The sequence below is a fragment of the Oncorhynchus clarkii genome, chromosome 28 (assembly GCF_045791955.1).
Source record: "Oncorhynchus clarkii lewisi isolate Uvic-CL-2024 chromosome 28, UVic_Ocla_1.0, whole genome shotgun sequence".
In the NCBI taxonomy this organism is placed as follows: Eukaryota; Metazoa; Chordata; class Actinopteri; order Salmoniformes; family Salmonidae; genus Oncorhynchus; species Oncorhynchus clarkii.
The window spans coordinates 35,339,215-35,358,678 of record NC_092174.1 but is presented as its reverse complement, the minus strand read 5'-3'; the positions used below and the strand labels follow the sequence as shown (position 1 = coordinate 35,358,678).

Sequence of the window (19,464 nt, the reverse complement as noted above, 5' to 3'; positions counted from 1 at the left end):
TATTCAACCCAACAACCCTAGCTAATGCCATGGAAACTAGAGTATTCAACCCAACAACCCTAGCTAATGCCATGGAAACTAGAGTATTCAACCCAACAACCCTAGCTAATGCCATGGAAACTAGAGTATTCAACCCAACAAACCTAGCTAATGCCATGGAAACTAGAGTATTCAACCCAACAACCCTAGCTAATGCCATGGAAACTAGAGTATTCAACCCAACAACCCTAGCTAATGCCATGGAAACTAGAGTATTCAACCCAACAACCCTAGCTAATGCCATGGAAACTAGAGTATTTAACCCAACAACCCTAGCTAATGCCATGGAAACTAGAGTATTCAACCCAACAACCCTAGCTAATGCCATGGAAACTAGAGTATTCAACCAAACAACCCTAGCTAATGCCATGGAAACTAGAGTATTCAACCCAACAAACCTAGCTAATGCCATGGAATCTACAGTATCCACTACAACTGATGAAGTAATAGAAAGAGTATAAGAAAGAACGGTTCCTATACCTTTGCTGTTTCCGTCAGGACCTCTTAGCACGGTGCACTCCTCGATGGCACCGTAGGGCTCAAAGAGGCGATACACGTCCTCCTCAGTCTGCTGCTTATTCAGCATCCCCACAAACAGCTTCCGGTCCTCTGGAGGGACAACAGGAAGGACAGTATGTTTAGAGTCCCAGCCATACATACTATAGTCTGAACTGTATATTATAAGCAGAGGACAGGAAAAAAGGAGAGAATGAAAGGAGACTAAGAGACGGAAGGAGAGGAGAGAAACTAGATGAGAGGAGGGAAGGAAAGGAAAGGAAAGGAGACTAGAAGATGGAAGGAGAGGAGATAAACTAGATGAGCAAAGGGAAGGAAAGGAGACTAGAAGAAGAAGGAGAGGAGAGAAACTAGTTGAGAGGAGGGAAGGAAAGGAAACTAGGAGGAGAAAGGAGAGGAGAGAAACTAGAGGGAAGGAAAGAAGACTAGTAGAAGGAAGGAGAGGTGAGACACTAGATGAGGAGGGAAGGAAAATCAACTAGGAGAAGAAGGAGTGGAGAGAAACTAGATGAGCGGAGGGAAGGAAAGGAGACGTGCAGTGGGAAAGAAGAGAAGGAGATAGGGGAGGAAGGAAAGGAAGGAAGGGACCATGCTGGTCATTTATGAACATTTGAACATCTTGGCCATGTTCTGTTATAATCTCCACCCGGCACAGCCAGAAGAGGACTGGCCATCCCACATATGCTCTCTCTAATTCTCTCTTTCTTTCTCTCTCTCGGAGGACCTGAGCCCTAGGACCATGCCCCAGGAATACCTGACATGATGACTCCTTGCTGTCCCCAGTCCACCTGACTGTGCTGCTGCTCCAGTTTCAACTATTCTGCCTTATTATTATTCGACCATGCTGGTCATTTATGAACATTTGAACATCTTGACCATGTTTTGTTATAATCTCCACCCGGCACAGCCAGAAGAGGACTGGCCACCCCACATAGCCTGGTTCCTCTCTAGGTTTCTTCCTAGGTTTTGGCCTTTCTAGGGAGTTTTTCCTAGCCACCGTGCTTCTACACCTGCATTGCTTGCTGTTTGGGGTTTTAGGCTGGGTTTCTGTACAGCACTTTGAGATATCAGCTGATGTACGAAGGGCTATATAAATAAATTTGATTTGATTTGATTTGATTTGATTTGAGAGTCGGAAACTGAAGGGTACAGGGACCCAGTGTATTTGTTTGCTCTATCGCAGCGGCAATAGAGCAAGACTGCTCTCTGTAAAGCTTTATACTGTCACAGGGTTATAGGCTAGAGGGCTGCCTGCCTACCACAGCTTGCGTTGCTATACACGCACACGCACGCACACACACACACACATTTATACATAGACTATACACACACACATATATATACATAGACACACACACACACACACACACACACACACACACACACACACACACACACACACACACACACACACACACACACACACACACACACACACACACACACACATTTATACATAGACTATACACAGACACACACACACACACAAACAGACACACACACACAATGCAGAGGACTTTGCACACATACATTCATTAACTTTCATATTTATTCAGTGGATACACCCAACATTTCAGCTTATAGCCTTTGTCATGTGCGGGGGTGGAAGTCATGTGTGTGTGTTTGGTGTGTTGGGGGTCGAAGGGTATTTGTCTCTGGCGAAGGGGGGCGGTGGGAGTTGGTGTGTGTGTCTGTGTGGTAGGAGATGGGGGTTGGAATAGGGGGACATGAAAGAGGAAGCATGTTGCAACGCTGTGCTTTGTGTTTTTCTGATGACTTCAGGGATCCGTGTTATCAGACACACAGAAAGAGATAGGCTGGCACATTAAAGTTTGAAGTGAGAACAAGCTCACACACACACACACACGCACGCACGCGCACACACACACACACACACACACACACACACACACACACACACACACACACACACACACACACACACACACACACACACACACACACACTAGTGTGACATCTTCCATGTGCATTGACACACACACATACTGGTTGTGGCAGTGTGTTGCATCAGGAGTGTGAACTGTGAAGCTAACACATACACACCCAGTGTCGTGTTTTGCATCAGTAATGTAAATCACACTGAGGGTCTATGTGATCAGACCAGAGTAGAGAGCTACTGGAGACAAGTCTCTCACTTGGGCTCCCGAGTGGCGCAGCGGTCTAAGGCACTGCATGTCCGTGCTAGGGGCGTCACCACAGACACCCTGGTTTGAATCCAGGCTGTATCACAACCGGCCGTAATTGGGAGTCCCATAGGGTGGTGCACAATTGATCCAGCATCGTCCGGGTTTGGCCGGTGTAGGCCGCCATTGTAAATAAGAATTTGTTCTTAACTGACTTGCCTAGTTAAATAAAGGTTAAATAAATAAAATAAAAGTCTTCAAATCTATTACAGATCGGAGGATCAGTCTCTCTGTCTCCTACAAAGATGTCAACTCTATTACAGATCCGAGGATCAGTCTCTCTGTCTCCTACAAAGTTGTCAACTCTATTTCAGATCGGAGGATCAGTCTCTCTGTCTCCTATAAAGATGTCAACTCTATTACATATCGGAGGATCAGTCTCCCTCCCTATCCAGCCTATCTCTCTCTCTCTCTCTCTGTCTCTCTCTCTCTCTCTCTCTCTGTCTGTCTCCTTCTTCATCTGTCTCTTGGTATGAGTAGTAATATTGTTCTGTCCCTGATTTTTCTTTCACTGCAAATCTTTCTCTCTCTATGATAAACAAACTGTATGCAGTTAACATGATACTCTACAATAAACATACTGTATGCAGTTAACAGCATACTCTACGATAAACATACTGTATGCAGTTAACAGGATACTCTACAATAAACATACTGTATGCAGTTAACAGGATACTCTACGATAAACACACTGTATGCAGTTAACAGGATACTCTACAATAAACATACTGTATGCAGTAAGCAGGATACTCTACGATAAACATACTGTATGCAGTTAACAGGATACTCTACAATAAACATACTGTATGCAGTTCACAGGATACTCTACGATACACATACTATATGCAGTTAACTGGATACTCTACAATAAACATACTGTATGCAGTAAGCAGGATACTCTACGATAAACATACTGTATGCAGTTAACAGGATACTCTACGATAAACATACTATATGCAGTTAACTGGATACTCTACGATAAACATACTGTATGCAGTAAACAGGATACTCTACAATAAACATACTGTATGCAGTTAACAGGATACTCTACGATAAACATACTGTATGCAATTAACAGGATACTTTACAATAAACATACTGTATGCAGTTAACAGGATACTCTACGATAAACATACTGTATGCAGTTAACAGGATACTCTACGATAAACATACTGTATGCAGTTAACAGGATACTCTACGATAAACATACTGTATGCAGTTAACAGGATACTCTACGATAAACATACTGTATGCAGTTAACAGGATACTTTACAATAAACATACTGTATGCAGTTAACAGGATACTCTACAATAAACATACTGTATGCAGTTAACAGGATACTCTACAATAAACATACTGTATGCAGTTAACAGGATATTCTACAATAAACATACTGTATGCAGTTAACAGGATACTCTACGATAAACATACTGTATGCAGTAAGCAGGATACTCTACGATAAACATGCTGTATGCAGTTAACAGGATACTCTACGATAAACATACTGTATGCAGTTAACAGGATACTCTACGATAAACATACTGTATGCAGTTAACAGGATACTCTACGATAAACATACTGTATGCAGTAAGCAGGATACTCTATGATAAACATACTGTATGCAGTAAGCAGGATAATATGCCCCTCATCACGCCACTGCAATCATTAGCTGCTTCTCATCAATTCATTTATTAAATGCTTTACAGTAAATCCAGGCCCTTGGGGGTCCGGGCAGTGTGTTTGTGTATGTGTGTGTACGTAAGTCTGTGTGTGTGTGTGTATGTTCTCGCCCGCTCTGTCCTAGAAACTAAAAACAGACTGTGAGATGCTCCTCTCCCCCACCAGAGCTCAGAGAGCATCAGACGAGTGTAGAGAACAGGATGAAAGATTCATACGTACAATTCAAGTCAGATCCTCCACTCAACCCTCCCTCTATCACCACATTGACACACACACACACACACACACACACACACACACACACACACACACACACACACACACACACACACACACACATTCGACCCTCCCCCTCTCCTGCTGACTCCCCCCAAAAGCACAATTCAAGTGAGATCTTCCACATTCTAGCCCTCCCTTCCTCATATTCACCCCCCTTCCATTGCCCTACAAAACTTCCCCCTTCACACACACGCAAACACTGTCGACTCCCACTCTCCCCAATCACCTTTTATTCATGTGTGTGGGTGTGTATATAAGCTTGCGTGTGTGTGCATGTGTTCAAGTGTGCGTGCGAGTGTATGTGTGTTTTCATCTCCACACCAGGCTTAGGGCCACCTGGTATCAGTGCTGAGGCCAGGGAGAGTAGTCCCTGGTCCAGAGGCCAGGGAGAGTAGTCCCTGGTCCAGAGGCCAGGGAGAGTAGTCCCTGGTCCAGAGGCCAGGGAGAGTAGTCCCTGGTCCAGAGGCCAGGGAGAGTAGTCCCTGGTCCAGAGGCCAGGGAGAATAGTCCCTGGTCCAGAGGCCAGGGAGAAACGGATTACCCTGGAGGAGAGAGGGAACCAAACAGGAGCAGAAGAAAATAGCTTCAAAAGGCCTAACCTCCATGAATCTCTCATCTCTCTCATGTATCCTACAGCAACTGGATGTGATATTAAGTCTGGAAAAACTTCTGGAAAAACTACTGAAAAAACTAGTGTGATGAGTAACCTTATCGGAACCTCAATTGCATTTTCTTGATTCCTTGCTTCGTCTCTCCTCGCCTCCTTAAAATCCATTGGATGAGGTCAGAGATCCCTCCCCTCTTATCCAATGGGAATCAAGAGAGGAATCAAGGAAATGCAGTTGAGATTCTCCCCTGAGATCTGTCTGAGCAAACGCCTAGGCATCAGTTCAGTGGGCTAATGCATGCGTTCAGTACATGTAGATAAGGCAGTTAGGCACTATCATGTATGACATGGATACTCAGGTACTGGTTAATTAAGGAATAGCTTGTGCTAATTCAGAAGTAGTGCGTGAATTTCTCTGCCAAGGAAGATCAAGCACAACATCTTAAAATCATTATAAAAAGTAGCAGAAAACATCTGAAGTTTGAGTTGCTTGCAGTGCTTGCGTAGATGTGCTATAAGCAACAAACTTCATTCTCAAATACCATCCTGAACATCCCCATAAATGTCTCCTGGATTCAAATGTGTTTGGAATGTGTTTGGAGTGTGGGGAACACATCAAAGAGAGATGGGGATGCTGTGTGTGTGTATGTGTGTGCGCTTGCATGTATGGGTGCGTGCGTGTGTTTGTGCGTGTGTGTGTCTGTGCACGTACGTGCACGTGTGTGTGTATGTGTGTTTGTGTTGTGGCCTGAGGCTGGTTGATATCGAAGGGCTGTGGTGTAGCAGTAAACACCTTGCCCTCCATCTTTCTGACGGTGTGGAACCACAGCAGTCTGTCTGCTGCTGACAGGTATTATCAGAACTGTTGAACTTCTTGGGTAAAATAAGTTAGAAAGTTAAGAAACAAGTTCAAAGTTACTTTGCATTGGTGGAGGACGAGTTGCACATGCAAAACAGGTGGTCGAATCACTTTTGTAAGTAGTTCTCTGAATGATCTGAAAATATATGCACACAACCATCTAAAACCATGGAAAACAACCATCTAAGACCATGGAAAACAACCATCTAAGACCATGGAAACAACCATCTAAGACCATGGAAACAACCATCTAAGACCATGGAAACAACCATCTAAGACCATGGAAACAACCATCTAAAACCATGGAAATCAACCATCTAAGACCCTGGAAACAACCATCTAAGACCATGGAAACAACCATCTAAGACCATGGAAATAACCATCTAAGACCATGGAAACAACCATCTAAGGCAGTCCACCCACTTGTCCCACACTGACCTGATTGCAGCTAGCTTGTCTCTCTGCCGCTGAGCTGGTCTGGTGTCTCGGTTATCAAAGAAGATAATCCTGGAAATAATATGGAAGTTTTCCAGAGATATTGTTGCAAGGAAAAGTTCTCTGCCAGTTTATGCATCCTGCAGGGATTCTGTGGATCCCCATTGGATCTGAAAACACCAGCAAGAATAAGAACCCCAACGTATGCAAGTAAATTAGTTTAGACCATCTCCTTTCGTCTCTCTCCAAAAACACGCCTTCCCTCCAAATTAGTGCAGTCCAAAAATGATTTTCTGGATGGTGTCTGGGATGAACAGTTCAATAGAAGACTTTATGTCCTGCACATGAGTAACCGCCATCTGCGGCGCTCCTGGTTGCATCCTTATCACATTGGCAGCCATGCGGGGTGACTTATTCCTTGGGCAAGAAGACCATTCAATTTCACAATTATTTGACATCCATATTTCTCCTCCTTCAGGCTGCTGATGAGCTGGTTGCTGACGGGCTGGTCCTGGGGCTGGCTGCTGATGTGCTGGTCCTGGGGCTGTCTGAGGGTCAATCTCATCCTCTTTTTCCATCTCACTGTCAGACTCCAAATTGACAGAGACATGATCCTCATATTCAGAGAATTCTTCATCAAAGTGGAAGACACCTCTTCCACACTAGCTTTCTGAGCAGAGATCATTTTTGCCAAACTGATGGATTGTGGTAAGGAGCCACACATGCAAAGCTATTTATTTGTTGTGTCCCTCCCCCAATTTGCACCTGGCTGGGGTGTGGGAAAATACAGAATTTTTTATAATGTGTCAAGATAATGTATTGTAATAACATTGTGTAGGTTTCTGCAGGACATTGTGTAGTTTCACACACTGCATAAGGTAAAGCGTGTGAGAAAAGCGGGAAACAGGCAGACAGACAGTTCAATAAAGGTTATTGTTACTATTTTTTTTTTAATAAAACAGGCAGGGAGACAGACAGACAATTTTCTTGGTGCTATGTTGAAACAGCAGGCCCAGGGAGGAAGAAGACAGTATGAAGGCACACAGCAAACCTTTTTACTTGTTTTCACCTACACACACACTTTTCTACACTTTTATTACCCTTGGGTAATAATGTAATATATGTAATATAAACGTGTAGGGGGTGCACTGTGTGCACGCAATGAAAATTATTTTACATGTTCTTCACAGAACTGACTTCACATGAAATGAGCTCACCACACAGACAGATAGGAGCAATATTGCTGGAAATTAATTGGCAGATATTGTGTTTAGGTTTAGCTTTTTAAGCCAATAGCGGCTAACCAGCTGTGGGATTAGGTCAACGTTGTACTGATTAGATAGTAGCAGAGAGCTTGTGATGTCAGTTACTTGTGAGCTTTGTTTATGACAGTTTTAGATGGAACACATGAAAAATGGCATGTAGACCTACTTCTGAACTGTTTGGCGAGCTACGCATATGTGGGCTGGTAGCTACTGGGGACCAACCTGTTGGAGACCCCTGATCTAGAGAGTGAATGTATCCTGTATCCAAGGTCTCTCCAGTGTTCAGGTATAGATAATCACAGTCTCAGAGCTCAGTGGACTGACCTATATTAATCTGCTCTGCTCCTCTCTCCCCCAAATCCCTGATACTGTGGACTCAATGTAAAGAGAGAAGAGACAGACCACATATACACACACACACACACGCACACACACATGCACACACGCACACACACACGCACACACGCGCGCACACACACACACACACACACACACACAGGCACAGGCACATACACACATGCATGAATACACACACTTGCATGAATAAACACACACACGCAACCACATACAGTTGAAGTCGGAAGTTTACATACACTTAGGTTAGAGTCATTAATACTTGTTTTTCAGCCACTCCACAAATGTATTGTTAAACAAACTATAGTTTTGGCAAGTCGGTTAGAACATCTACTTCATGCATGACACAAGTAATTTTTCCAACAATTGTTTACAGACAGATTATTTCACTTATAATTCTATTCTATTCTATCTAATATCACAATTCCAGTGGGTCAGAAGTTTACATACACTAAGTAGACTGTGCCTTTAAACAGCTTGGAAAATTCCAGAAAATTATGTCATGGCTTTAGAAGTTCTGATAGGCTAATTGACATCATTTGAGTCAATTGGAGGTGTACCTGTGGATGTATTTAAAGGCCTACCTTCAAACTCAGCGCCTCTTTGCTTGACATCATGGGAAAATCAAAAGAAATCAGCTAAGTAAAAATAAAAATTGGAGACCTCCACAAGTCTGGTTCATCCTGGGAGCAATTTCCGAACACCTGAAGGTACAACATTCATCTGTACAAACAATTGTACACAAGTATAAACACCATGGGACCATGCAGCCATCATACTGCTCAGGAAGGAGAAGCGTTCTGTCTCCTAGAGATGAACATACTGTGGTGCGAAAAGTGGAAATTCATCAAAGAAAAACAGCAAAGCACCTTGTTGAGATGCTGGAGGTAACAGGTACAAAAGTATCTATATCCACAGTCAAACGAGTCCTATATCCACATAACCTGAAAGGCCACTCAGCAAGGAAGAAGCCACTGCTCCAAAACCACCATAAAAAAAAGCCAGATTGCACATGGGGACAAAGGTCGCACTTTTTGGAGAAATGTCCTCTGATCTGATGAAACAAAAATACAACTGTTTGGCCATAATGACCATCGTTATGTTTGGAGGAAAAAGGGGGAGGCTTGCAAGCCAAAGAACACCATCCCAACCGTGAAGCACGGGGGTGGCAGCATCATGTTGTGGGGGTGCTTTGCTGCAGGAGGGACTGGTGCACTTCACAAAATAGATGGCATCATGAGGGAGTAAAATTATGTGGCTATATTGAAGCAACATCTCAAGACATCAGTCAGGTAGTTAAAGCTTGGTCGCAAATGGGTCTTCCAACTGGACAATGACCCCAAGCATACTTCCAAAGTTGTGGCAAAATGGCTTGAGGACAACAAAGTCAAGATATTGGAGTGGCCATCACAAACCCTTTTTAATTTTTTTTGTTTCACCTTTATTTAACCAGGTAGGCCAGTTGAGAACAAGTTCTCATTTTCAACTGCGACCTGGCCAAGATAAAGCAAATCAGTGCGACACAAACAACAACACAGAGTTACACATGGAATAAACAAACGTACAGTCAATAACACAATGGCGTGAGGAGGTAAGGCAATAAATAGGCCATAGTAGCCAAGTAAATATAATTTCAGCAAATTAACACTAGAGTGATAGATGTGCAGATGATGATGTGCAAGTAGAAATACTGATGTGCAAAAGAGCAAAAAAGTAAATAAAAACAATATGGTGATGAGGTTGGTAGATTGGATGTGCAATTTACAGATGGGCTATGTACAGCTGCAGCGATCGGTCAGCTGCTCAGATAACTGATGTTTAAAGTTAGTGAGGAAGATATAAGTCTCCAACTACAGCGATTTTTGCAATTCGTTCTAGTCATTGGCAGCAGAGAACTGGAATGAAAGGTGGCCAAAGGAGGTGTTGGCTTTGGGGATGACCAGTGAGATATGCCTTCTGGAGTGTGTGCTACGGGTGGGTGGTGTTAACGTGACCAGTAAGCTGAGATAGGAGGAGCTTAACCCAGCAAAGACTAAAAGATGACCTGGAGCCAGTGGGTCTGGCGACGAATATGTAGGGAGGGCCAGCCGACTAGAGCATACAGGTCGCAGTGGTGGGTGGTATATGGGGCTTTGGTGACAAAACGGATGGCACTGTGATAGACTGCATCCAGTTTGCTGAGTAGAGTGTTCGAGGCTATTTTGTAAATTACATCGCCAAAATCGAGGATCGGTAGGATAGTCAGTTTTACAAGGGTATGTTTGGCGGCGTGAGTGAAGGAGGCTTTTTGCAAAATAGGAAGCCGATTCTAGATTTAATTTTGGATTAGATATGTTTAATATGAGTCTGGAAGGAGAGTTTACAGTCTAGCCAGACACCTAGGTATTTGTAGTTGTCCACATATTCTAAGTCAGAACCGTCCAGAGTAGTGATGCTAGTCGGGCGGGCGGGTGCGGGCAGCGAACGGTTGAAAAGCATGCATTTGGATTTACTAGCGTTTAAGAGCAGTTGGAGGCCACAGAAGGAGTGTTGTATGGCGTTGAAGCTCGTTTGAAGGTTTATTAACAGAGTGTCCAAAGAAGTGCCAGATGTATACGGAATGGTGTCGTCTCCGTAGAGGTGGATCAGCATTAAGAGCGACATTGTTGATATATACAGAGAAAAGAGTCGGCCCGAGAATTGAACCCTGTTGTACCTACATAGATACTGCCAGAGGTTCGGACAACAGGTCCTCCGATTTGACACACTGAACTCTATCTGAACCAGGCGAGGCAGTCATTTGAGAAACCAAGGCTGTTGAGTCTGCCGATAAGAATACGGTGATTGACAGAGTCGAAAGCCTTGGCCATGTCGATGAAGACGGCTGCACAGTACTGTCTTTTATCGATGGCGGTTATGATATTGCTTGGTCAGTGATCTGTTTATTAACTTGGCTTTCAAAGACTTTAGAAAGGCAGGGCAGGATAGATATAGGTCTTCAACAGTTTGGGTCTAGAGTGTCACCCCATTTGAAGAGAGGGATGACCGCGGCAGCTTTCCAATCTTTAGGGATCTCAGACAATAAGAAGGAGATGTTGAAGAGACTGGTAATAGGGGTTGCAACAATGGCGCCGGATAATTTTAGAAAAAGAGGGTCTAGATTGTCTAGCCAAGCTGATTTGTACGCGTCCAGGTTTTGCAGCTCTTTCAGAATATCTGCTCTCTGGATTTGGGTGAAGGAGAAGCTCGGGAGGCTTGGGTGCGGAGCTGTTGGTTGGGATTGGGGTAGCCAGGAGGAAAGCATGGCCTGCTGTAGAGAAATGCTTATTGAAATTCTCGATTATCGTGGATTAATCGGTGGTGACTTTCCTAGACTTAGTGCAGTGGGCAGCTGGGAGGAGGTGAACTTATTCTTCATTGACTTTACATTGACTTTACAGTGTCCCAAAACTTTTTGGAGTTAGAGCTGGAGTGGCCTAGCCAGTCTCCAGAAAATCTTTGGAGGAAGTTGAAAGTCCGTGTTGCCCAGGAACAGCCCCAAAACATCACTCTAGAGGAGATCTGCATGGAGGAATGGGCCAAAATACCAGCAACAGTGTGTGAAAACCTTGTGAAGACTTACAGAAAACGTTTCACCTCTGTCATTGCCAACAAAGGGCATATAACAAAGTATTGAGATAAACTTTTGTTATTGACCAAATACTTATTTTCCACCATAATTTGCAAATAAATTCATTAAAAATCCTACAATGTGATTTTCTGGATTTTTTTTTCTCATTTTGTCTGTCATACTTGAAGTGTACCTATGATGAAAACTACAGGCCTCTCTCATCTTTTTAAGTGGGAGAACTTGCACAATTGGTGGCTGACTAAATACTTTTTTGCCCCACTGTATATTCCTAGAGCCATGTGTGTGTGTGTCCATCTGTGTGTGTGTCCATGTGTGCACATGCATTCTGATGTTCATGCTACAATTATGTCATCCACTCGATTTGGCCCAGTTCAGAGTGTGTGTACTGTATGTGTGTTTGTGTGTGAGCTTGTGAATGTCCTTTTGTGTGTGCTCATGTATGGTGAGATTCACAAGGCCCCTCTGAGCCAGAATAGCCTCTCCTGTTTGTGAGAGTAGAAGTGATGTTGTCATACTGGATAACTGTTGGATGGAGGGAGAGAGATAAGAACAGAGGGAGGGAGGGAGGGAGGGAGGGAGGGAGGGAGGGAGGGAGGGAGGGAGGGAGGGAGGGAGGGAGGGAGGGGGAGAGAAAGCAGGAGGGAGACAGAGAGAGAGAGGGAGGGAGAGAGATAGATAGAGAGACAAAGGGGAGGGAGATAGAGTGAGAGAATTCTGCCAAAATATCCTCTGTGTACAATGTAAAACCCCAAATAATGCATGCAGAGCAGAATTAGGACGATACCCACTAATTATAAAATTCCAGAAAAGTGCCGTTAAATTCTACAACCACCTAAAAGGAAGCAATTCCCAAACCTTCCATAACAAAGCCATCACCTACAGAGAGATTAACCTTGAGAAGAGCCCCCTAAGCAAGCTGGTCCTGGGTCTCTGTTCACAAACAAACAGACTTCACAGAGCCCCAGGACAGCAACACAATTAGACCCAACCAAATCATGAGAAAACAAAACGCTAATTTACAAAATAACTGGGCAAACTAGAATGCTCTTTGGCCCTAAACAGAGTACACCGTGGCAGAATACTTGACCACTGACCACTGTGACTGACCCAAACTTAAGGAAAGCTTTGTCTATGTTCAGACACAGTGAGCATAGCCTTGCTATTGAGAAAGACCGCAGTAGGCAGACCTGGCTCTCAAGAGAAGACAGGCTATGTGCACACTGCCCACAAAATGAAGTGGAGACTGAGTTGCACTTCCTAACCTCCTGCCCAATGTATGACCATATTAGAGACACATATTTCCTTTAGATTACACAGATCCACAAAGAATTCAAAAACAAACCCAATGTTGATTAACTCTCATATCTATTGGGTGAAATACCACGGTGTGCAATCACAGCAGCAAGATGTGTGACCTGTTGCCACAAGAAAAGGGCAACCAGTGAAGAACAAGCACCATTGTAAATACAACACATATTTATGTTAATTTATTTTCCCTTTTGTATTTTGTAGCTATTTACAGATAATATGACATTTGAAATGTCTTTATTCTATTGGAACTTTTGTGAGTGTAATGTTTACTGTTAAATGTTATTGTTTTTTCCACTTTTGTTTATTATCTACTTCACTTGCTTTGGCAATGTTAACATATGTGCCCCATGCCAATAAAGCCCTTAAATGTAATTGAATTTAATTGAGAGAGAAAGAGAGAGAGGGAGAGAGAGAGAGAGAGAGAGAGAGAGGGAGAGGGAGAGGGGAGAGGGAGGGGGAGAGGGAGAGGGAGACGGAGGAGAAGGGGGTATAGTTATAACAGTGTCTAGACCAGATCCATATGCTACATATGTGGATTGAGGAGTTAGCGAGGTAACTCTGGTCAACTCCCTCCCAGATTCCCTCTCGCAAAGATTTCATCATCATCCCCTTCATCAAGAAGACTGATTTTCTTTTGTATGTAAAACAAATGGTATGTAAAAACACCTATCACGTTTAGTAAGGACAGAATGCATTTGAAACGTAACACACAGTAAAACTGTGTATATGTGTATATGTATATGTATATGTTAAAATCTAGTGATAGAAGGGAAAAAGCTGCTTGTGCATTGATAAGCACACCAAAGACGACATTAACGAGAACTAATGAAATAATGACAGCACTTCAACAAGCCATTTCACACCATAGCCTGCTGAATTAGCAAGATCATTTGTCTTTCATTTTGATTTTGGCACAAATGAAAAGGTGGCACTGACTTGCCTGTGGATTATTGTTTCAGCATTGTCTCAATGAAGAGTTCGGTGTACGACTAGCCACGTGCGACATGCACGCACAGTTAAAAGCCTGCTAGAGTTAGCGGCAGGCGGACGAGCAATATCCACCGTCGTAGTACGAATGAAGCTTGAGCTGGGATGTGAAGATAACTGAAGCTGGTTAGCTTTAGAAGACCCTGAGTAGATGTAGCTTCAGACATAGTGTACCCCTCTGGGCTCTCCACCCATTTCCTCTGGGCTCTCCAGAGCTACCATCTTGTAGGGTTTCTCTCCAACCCTGTTCCTGGAGAGCTACCATCCTGTAGGTTGTCAATCCAACCCCAGTTGTAACTAACCTGGTTCAGTTTATTAACCAGCAAAACATTTTTATCAGGTGCACTAGGAACAGAGTTGGAGTGAGAACCTACAAGATGGTAGCTCTCCAGGAACAGGGTTGGAGTGAAAATCTATAGGATGGTAGCTCTCCAGGAACAGGGTTGGTGTGAAAACCTACAGGAGGGTAGCTCTCCAGGAACAGGGTTGAAGAAAGAATCTACAGAAGGGTAGCTCTCCAGGAACAGGGTTGGAGAGAGAACCCATAGGAGGGTAGCTCTCCAGGAACAGGGTTGGAGAGAGAACCTACAGGATGGTAGCTCTCCAGGAACAGGGTTGGAGAGAGAACCTACAGGATGGTAGCTCTCCAGGAACAGGGTTGGAGAGAGAACCTACAGGAGGGTAGCTCTCCAGGAACAGGGTTGGAAAGAGAACCTACAGGAGGTTAGCTCTCCAGGAACAGGGTTGGAGGCAGAGTTAATTAGCTAGCTGATTGATTGAGGACTGCTCTCTGCATAAATCCACATTGTTTATAAGTATATATATTTGTGTGTGTGTGTGTGTGTTGCGTGCATGCATGCGTGCATGTGTGTGTGTGTGATAAATTCCAGATAGGATTTATATGCTATGGAAATGTGAAAATCTGTCCCTCATATCATTATTGCCACCTAATCATCCCCAGGGTCCAAGTAACTATTCCCCAGGTTGTTGCTGTAAATGGGAACGTTTTCTCAGTCAAGTTAACTGGTAAAATAAGGGTTAAGTAAGTATAATACAAAATCATGGGGGAAGCAACTGTTGCCCCTGACAACCTGTCTCTGTGCTCTGATAGGCTGTGGAGCTGCGTTCTGTGTTCTGCTGGTGTTTCTATCATCTTCTAACAATCTACTGCTCTAACTGTCTTTGTTATGCCATACATATAAATATACCGATGCAGATCTGAATCGGGTTAGCATAGAAAATGTGTTCCATTCACTCCAGGGTCCGTATTCACAAAGTGTCTAGATCAGCACTCCCATGCTGAGACACTTTGTGAATAGATACAGGGCCTGGACTACATATCATTGTGTGGTGGGGGTGAACACAGAACAGAGACAGGAATCAATAGGAGTAGAAAATGAGGGTTTGTTTTATGGCTGTAATAAAGTGCCAGGCTGTCCACAGAGACCACTAATGACTGCAGCAGGACCATTCTATACGTCAACAACATCCCTGTGGTGGTTTCTTTATAACCAATATGTACAATTCACGGAGAGATTACAAAGAGAGGTATAGGACAAAGTGTACTGTATGTTTGGCTATATTTCATATTTTTTCTATATACACACACTGAACAGAAGAGAGGCCTGCTGTAAGTGAAACTGGGGCAGAAAATCGACTGTTGGGCAGGGGCCAAGAACAGCAGAGACAAAGACACTATTATCAGCTGATGTGGTGGACTGGGTTAGAAAACATTTACACCCTGCCTCCTGACAACACACACGCACACAAACACACGCACACACACACACACACACACACACACACACACACACACACACACACACACACACACACACACACACACACACACACACACACACACACACACACACACACACACACAGGAATACCAATGCCAGGCTAGAATGAGAAAGAGAAGGAGTAAGAATAAGAACAAGCTACAAAGATGGAACATGAAAGGGACAGGGACGGAAATGGAAGCTCATGTTATAACAGAGAACGAGAGAGAGATAGTGAAAATAAAAGATAAGTACCTCCACGACACTCACTGTCAGCTGGTTTCACTTGGATGGGACGAGTCATCTGCAGAGAGAGAGAGAGAGAGAGAGAGCAGTGTGAAAGGGTGATTGAGTGAGAGAGAGAGAGAGAAAGAGGGAGAGAGAGAGAGAGAGAGAGGGATAGAGAGAGAGAGAGAGAGAGAGAGAGAGAGAGAGAGAGAGAGAGAGAGGGATAGAGAGAGAGAGAGAGAGAGAGAGAGAGTTAGAGGGAGAGGGAGAGGGGAGAGGGAGAGGGAGAGGGAGAGGGAGAGGGAGAGAGAGAGAGAGAGAGAGAGCAGAGTGAGAGGAATGAGACAGAAAGAGAAGGAGAGAGGTGGGTAATCTCATAGTGTGGAGATAACGTAGACACTCTTCACAATTGTAATGTTACAAATTGAATCTTTAAACTCACTGAGTAAAATACAGCACACTGAGCACAACACCAGTCTCTGAGCAGCAACATCCCACATAAGGCTCTGCGTAGTTCACTACTATATGGGCAATAGGGTGCCGTTTAGACAGAGCCCTTCACCCTGTATGCAGCAGTATAAATCAGTGTGTGGGTGTGTATCCTCTCTGCTGGTATAATCAATAGGTGACCCGCGCCTGAGAAGGTCAGCCATGACAATACCAGCCTCCTTCATTTATGTGTACTGAGACTTTAACTTGTTCCAATGCAGAGGTTGATTGCTCTGTATACAGCATTATTAGGAGGCAGGGGGTCATTTCACGCTATGGTTATGAGTGGTAGGGAGGCACGGAGGAAGGAAGGGAGTAGCTTGGAGGTGTGGGGAGTAGCTATCTACCCCCACCCACCCTCTTCTTCTCTTTTTGTACTATTTGATTTTCTCTCTATCCTTACCTCTTACAATTCTTTCATTCCTCCCTCTATCTTTTTGGTGGATCGTTCCATTGATCCACTAGGCTACCCGGGGTGGCAGGTAGCCTAGTGGTTAGAGCGTTGGACTTGTAGCCGGAAGATTGCAAGATCGAATCCCCGAGCTGACAAGGTACGAATCTGTGGTTCTGCCCCTGAACAAGGCGGTTATCCCACTGTTCCTAGGCTGTCATTGAAAATAAGAATTTGTTCTTAACTGACTTACCTTGTTAAATAAAGGTAAAAAAGTAACTCCATTCCTCTATCTACCTGCTTCTCTCTATCATCCTTTCTGTTTACTTCTCTCTTTCATTCTACCCTCCATTCTTCCACTAGATTGGTAGGGACCAATCATTACCCCAATATGAAGAAACTCCCCCTAACCTATCTCAGATTCATACAAAGGAACTGAGTATGGAGAACATGTTGATGTGGCAAAATGGAGGAGCACCCCAGGCGATGGAGGTTTCCCTGTTGAGCGTGTTCTGTTTGTTCTTTCACACTGTTAAATCACACACAACCATGTTCCTCTTCCTAGTTATAATCACAGGAAGTGAAGTAGGGTTAGCTATGTTGTTAATATTCATACAGAACACTGTCAGGGTGAGGAGAGAGCAGTGAGGGTCAGCAGAGAGCTGTGAGGAGAGAGCTGTCAGGGTGAGGTAAGAGCTTTGAGGGCAAAGTGAAAGTTGTGTGGGTGAGCAGAGAGCTGTGAGAGTGAGGAGAGAGCTGTGAGGGTGAGGAGAGAGCTGTGGGTGTGAGGTGAGAGATGTGGGGGTGAGGAGAGAGCTGTGAGGGTGAGGAGAGAGATGTGAGGGTGAGGAGAGAACTGTGAGGAGAGAGCTGCGGGGGTGAGGAGAGAGCTGTGAGGGTGAGAAAAGAGCTGTGAGGGTGAGGTGAGAGCTGTGAGGGTGAGGAGAGAGTGGTGAGGGTGAGGAGAGAGCTGTGTGGGTGAGGAGAGAGCTGTGAGAGTGAGGAGAGAGCTGTGAGGGTGAGAAAAGAGCTGTGAGGGTGAGGTGAGAGCTGTGAGGGTGAGGAGAGAGTGGTGAGGAGAGAGCTGTGTGGGTAAGAAGAGAGCTGTGAGGGTGAGGTGAGAGCTGTGAAGGTGAGGAGAGAGCTGTGTGGGTAAGGAGAGAGCTGTAAGATTGAGGAAAGATCTGTGGGGATGAGGAGAGCGCTGTGAGGGTGAGGAGAGAGATGTGAGGGTGAGGAGAGAACTGTGAGGAGAGAGCTGCGGGGGTGAGGAGAGAGCTGCGATGGTGAGGATAGAGCTGTGGGGGTGAGGAAAGAGCTGTGAGGGGAGAGCTGTGGCAGGGAGGAGAGAGCTGTGAGAGTGTGGAGAGAGCTGTGAGAGTGCGGAGAGAGCTGCGAGGGTGAGGAGAGAGCTGTGAGAGTAAGGAGAAAGCTGTGAGGGTGATGAGAGAGCTGTGGGGGTGAGGAAAGAGCTGTGAGGAGAGAGCTGTGGCGGGGAGGAGAGAGCTGTGAGAGTGTGGAGAGAGCTGTGAGAGTGAGGAGAGAGCTGTGAGGGTGAGGAGAGAGCTACGAGGATGAGGAGAGAGCTGTGATAGTGAGGAGAGAGCTGCGAGGGTGAGGAGAGAGCTGTGGGGGTGAGGAGAGAGGCCTGTCTGTTTACTGAGAGAGAGTGTTTGTGTGACTGTGTGAATGTGTCTCTGTGTGGGCAAGAGCTTGTTTGTGTGCATGAGAAAACACTTGCTTGGTAGGTGTGTTTGTATGTTGGCATGAGAATGACACGGCTGTCAAAAGAGATTCTCCAGTCAGGCATCTCTGCCGTAAGAACATGCCCAGCTGTGATATGGAGAGACAGCTCTGAGCCGAAGCAAATGGAGAGAGTAGTGTGGAAGCATACACACACACATTACACACACACACACACACACACACACACATTACACAAACACATTACACACACACACACACACATGACATACACACATTACACTGTAGACCTACAGACAGCACAGCCCTTAGATACCAACTAGCCTCAAACTACGACACACACATGAACATCACCCAAACTCACACACACTTTGTATCGTCTTCTGTGTGCAAAGTAGACTCCCCAAAAGAGTAGCTGTTGCTAACGTAACAGGTGTGAAATGTCTAGCAGGGATGGAAGCAATACTGTGACACTAACTAAAACGAAAGGAAATCACATGCAAAAACAGATATGTGAATTCAACGTATTTGCCTTAAACCCTGTACCCATAACTCCCCCTGAGTTGTTTGTTGTCTGCATCATGGGCTTCGTGTATTAGCTGTGTGTTTAACTGTGAGCAGTCTACTGCAAACCCAGTTGTTGTGAGGCTGATCTACAGCCCTTTGGGACCTTAATATTTCAAATTTAACTTAGTTGAATAATAGATGTGGACTGATTCTTTCA

General features: G+C 44.6%; 1 protein-coding gene across 2 annotated transcripts in view; it reads right to left on the bottom strand.

The window, feature by feature from the left end:
* Positions 1-19,464, bottom strand: part of LOC139386871 (CUGBP Elav-like family member 5) — a 66,026-nt gene that overhangs the window by 26,644 nt on the left and 19,918 nt on the right. For both annotated transcript variants that reach the window (XM_071132731.1, XM_071132732.1), the window contains exons 3-4: positions 16,184-16,232; positions 520-648 (exon numbers count right to left, since the gene is read on the bottom strand). In XM_071132731.1, coding sequence (XP_070988832.1) covers positions 520-648; positions 16,184-16,232 — 178 coding nt within the window. The remainder of the gene's footprint in view (positions 1-519; positions 649-16,183; positions 16,233-19,464) is intronic.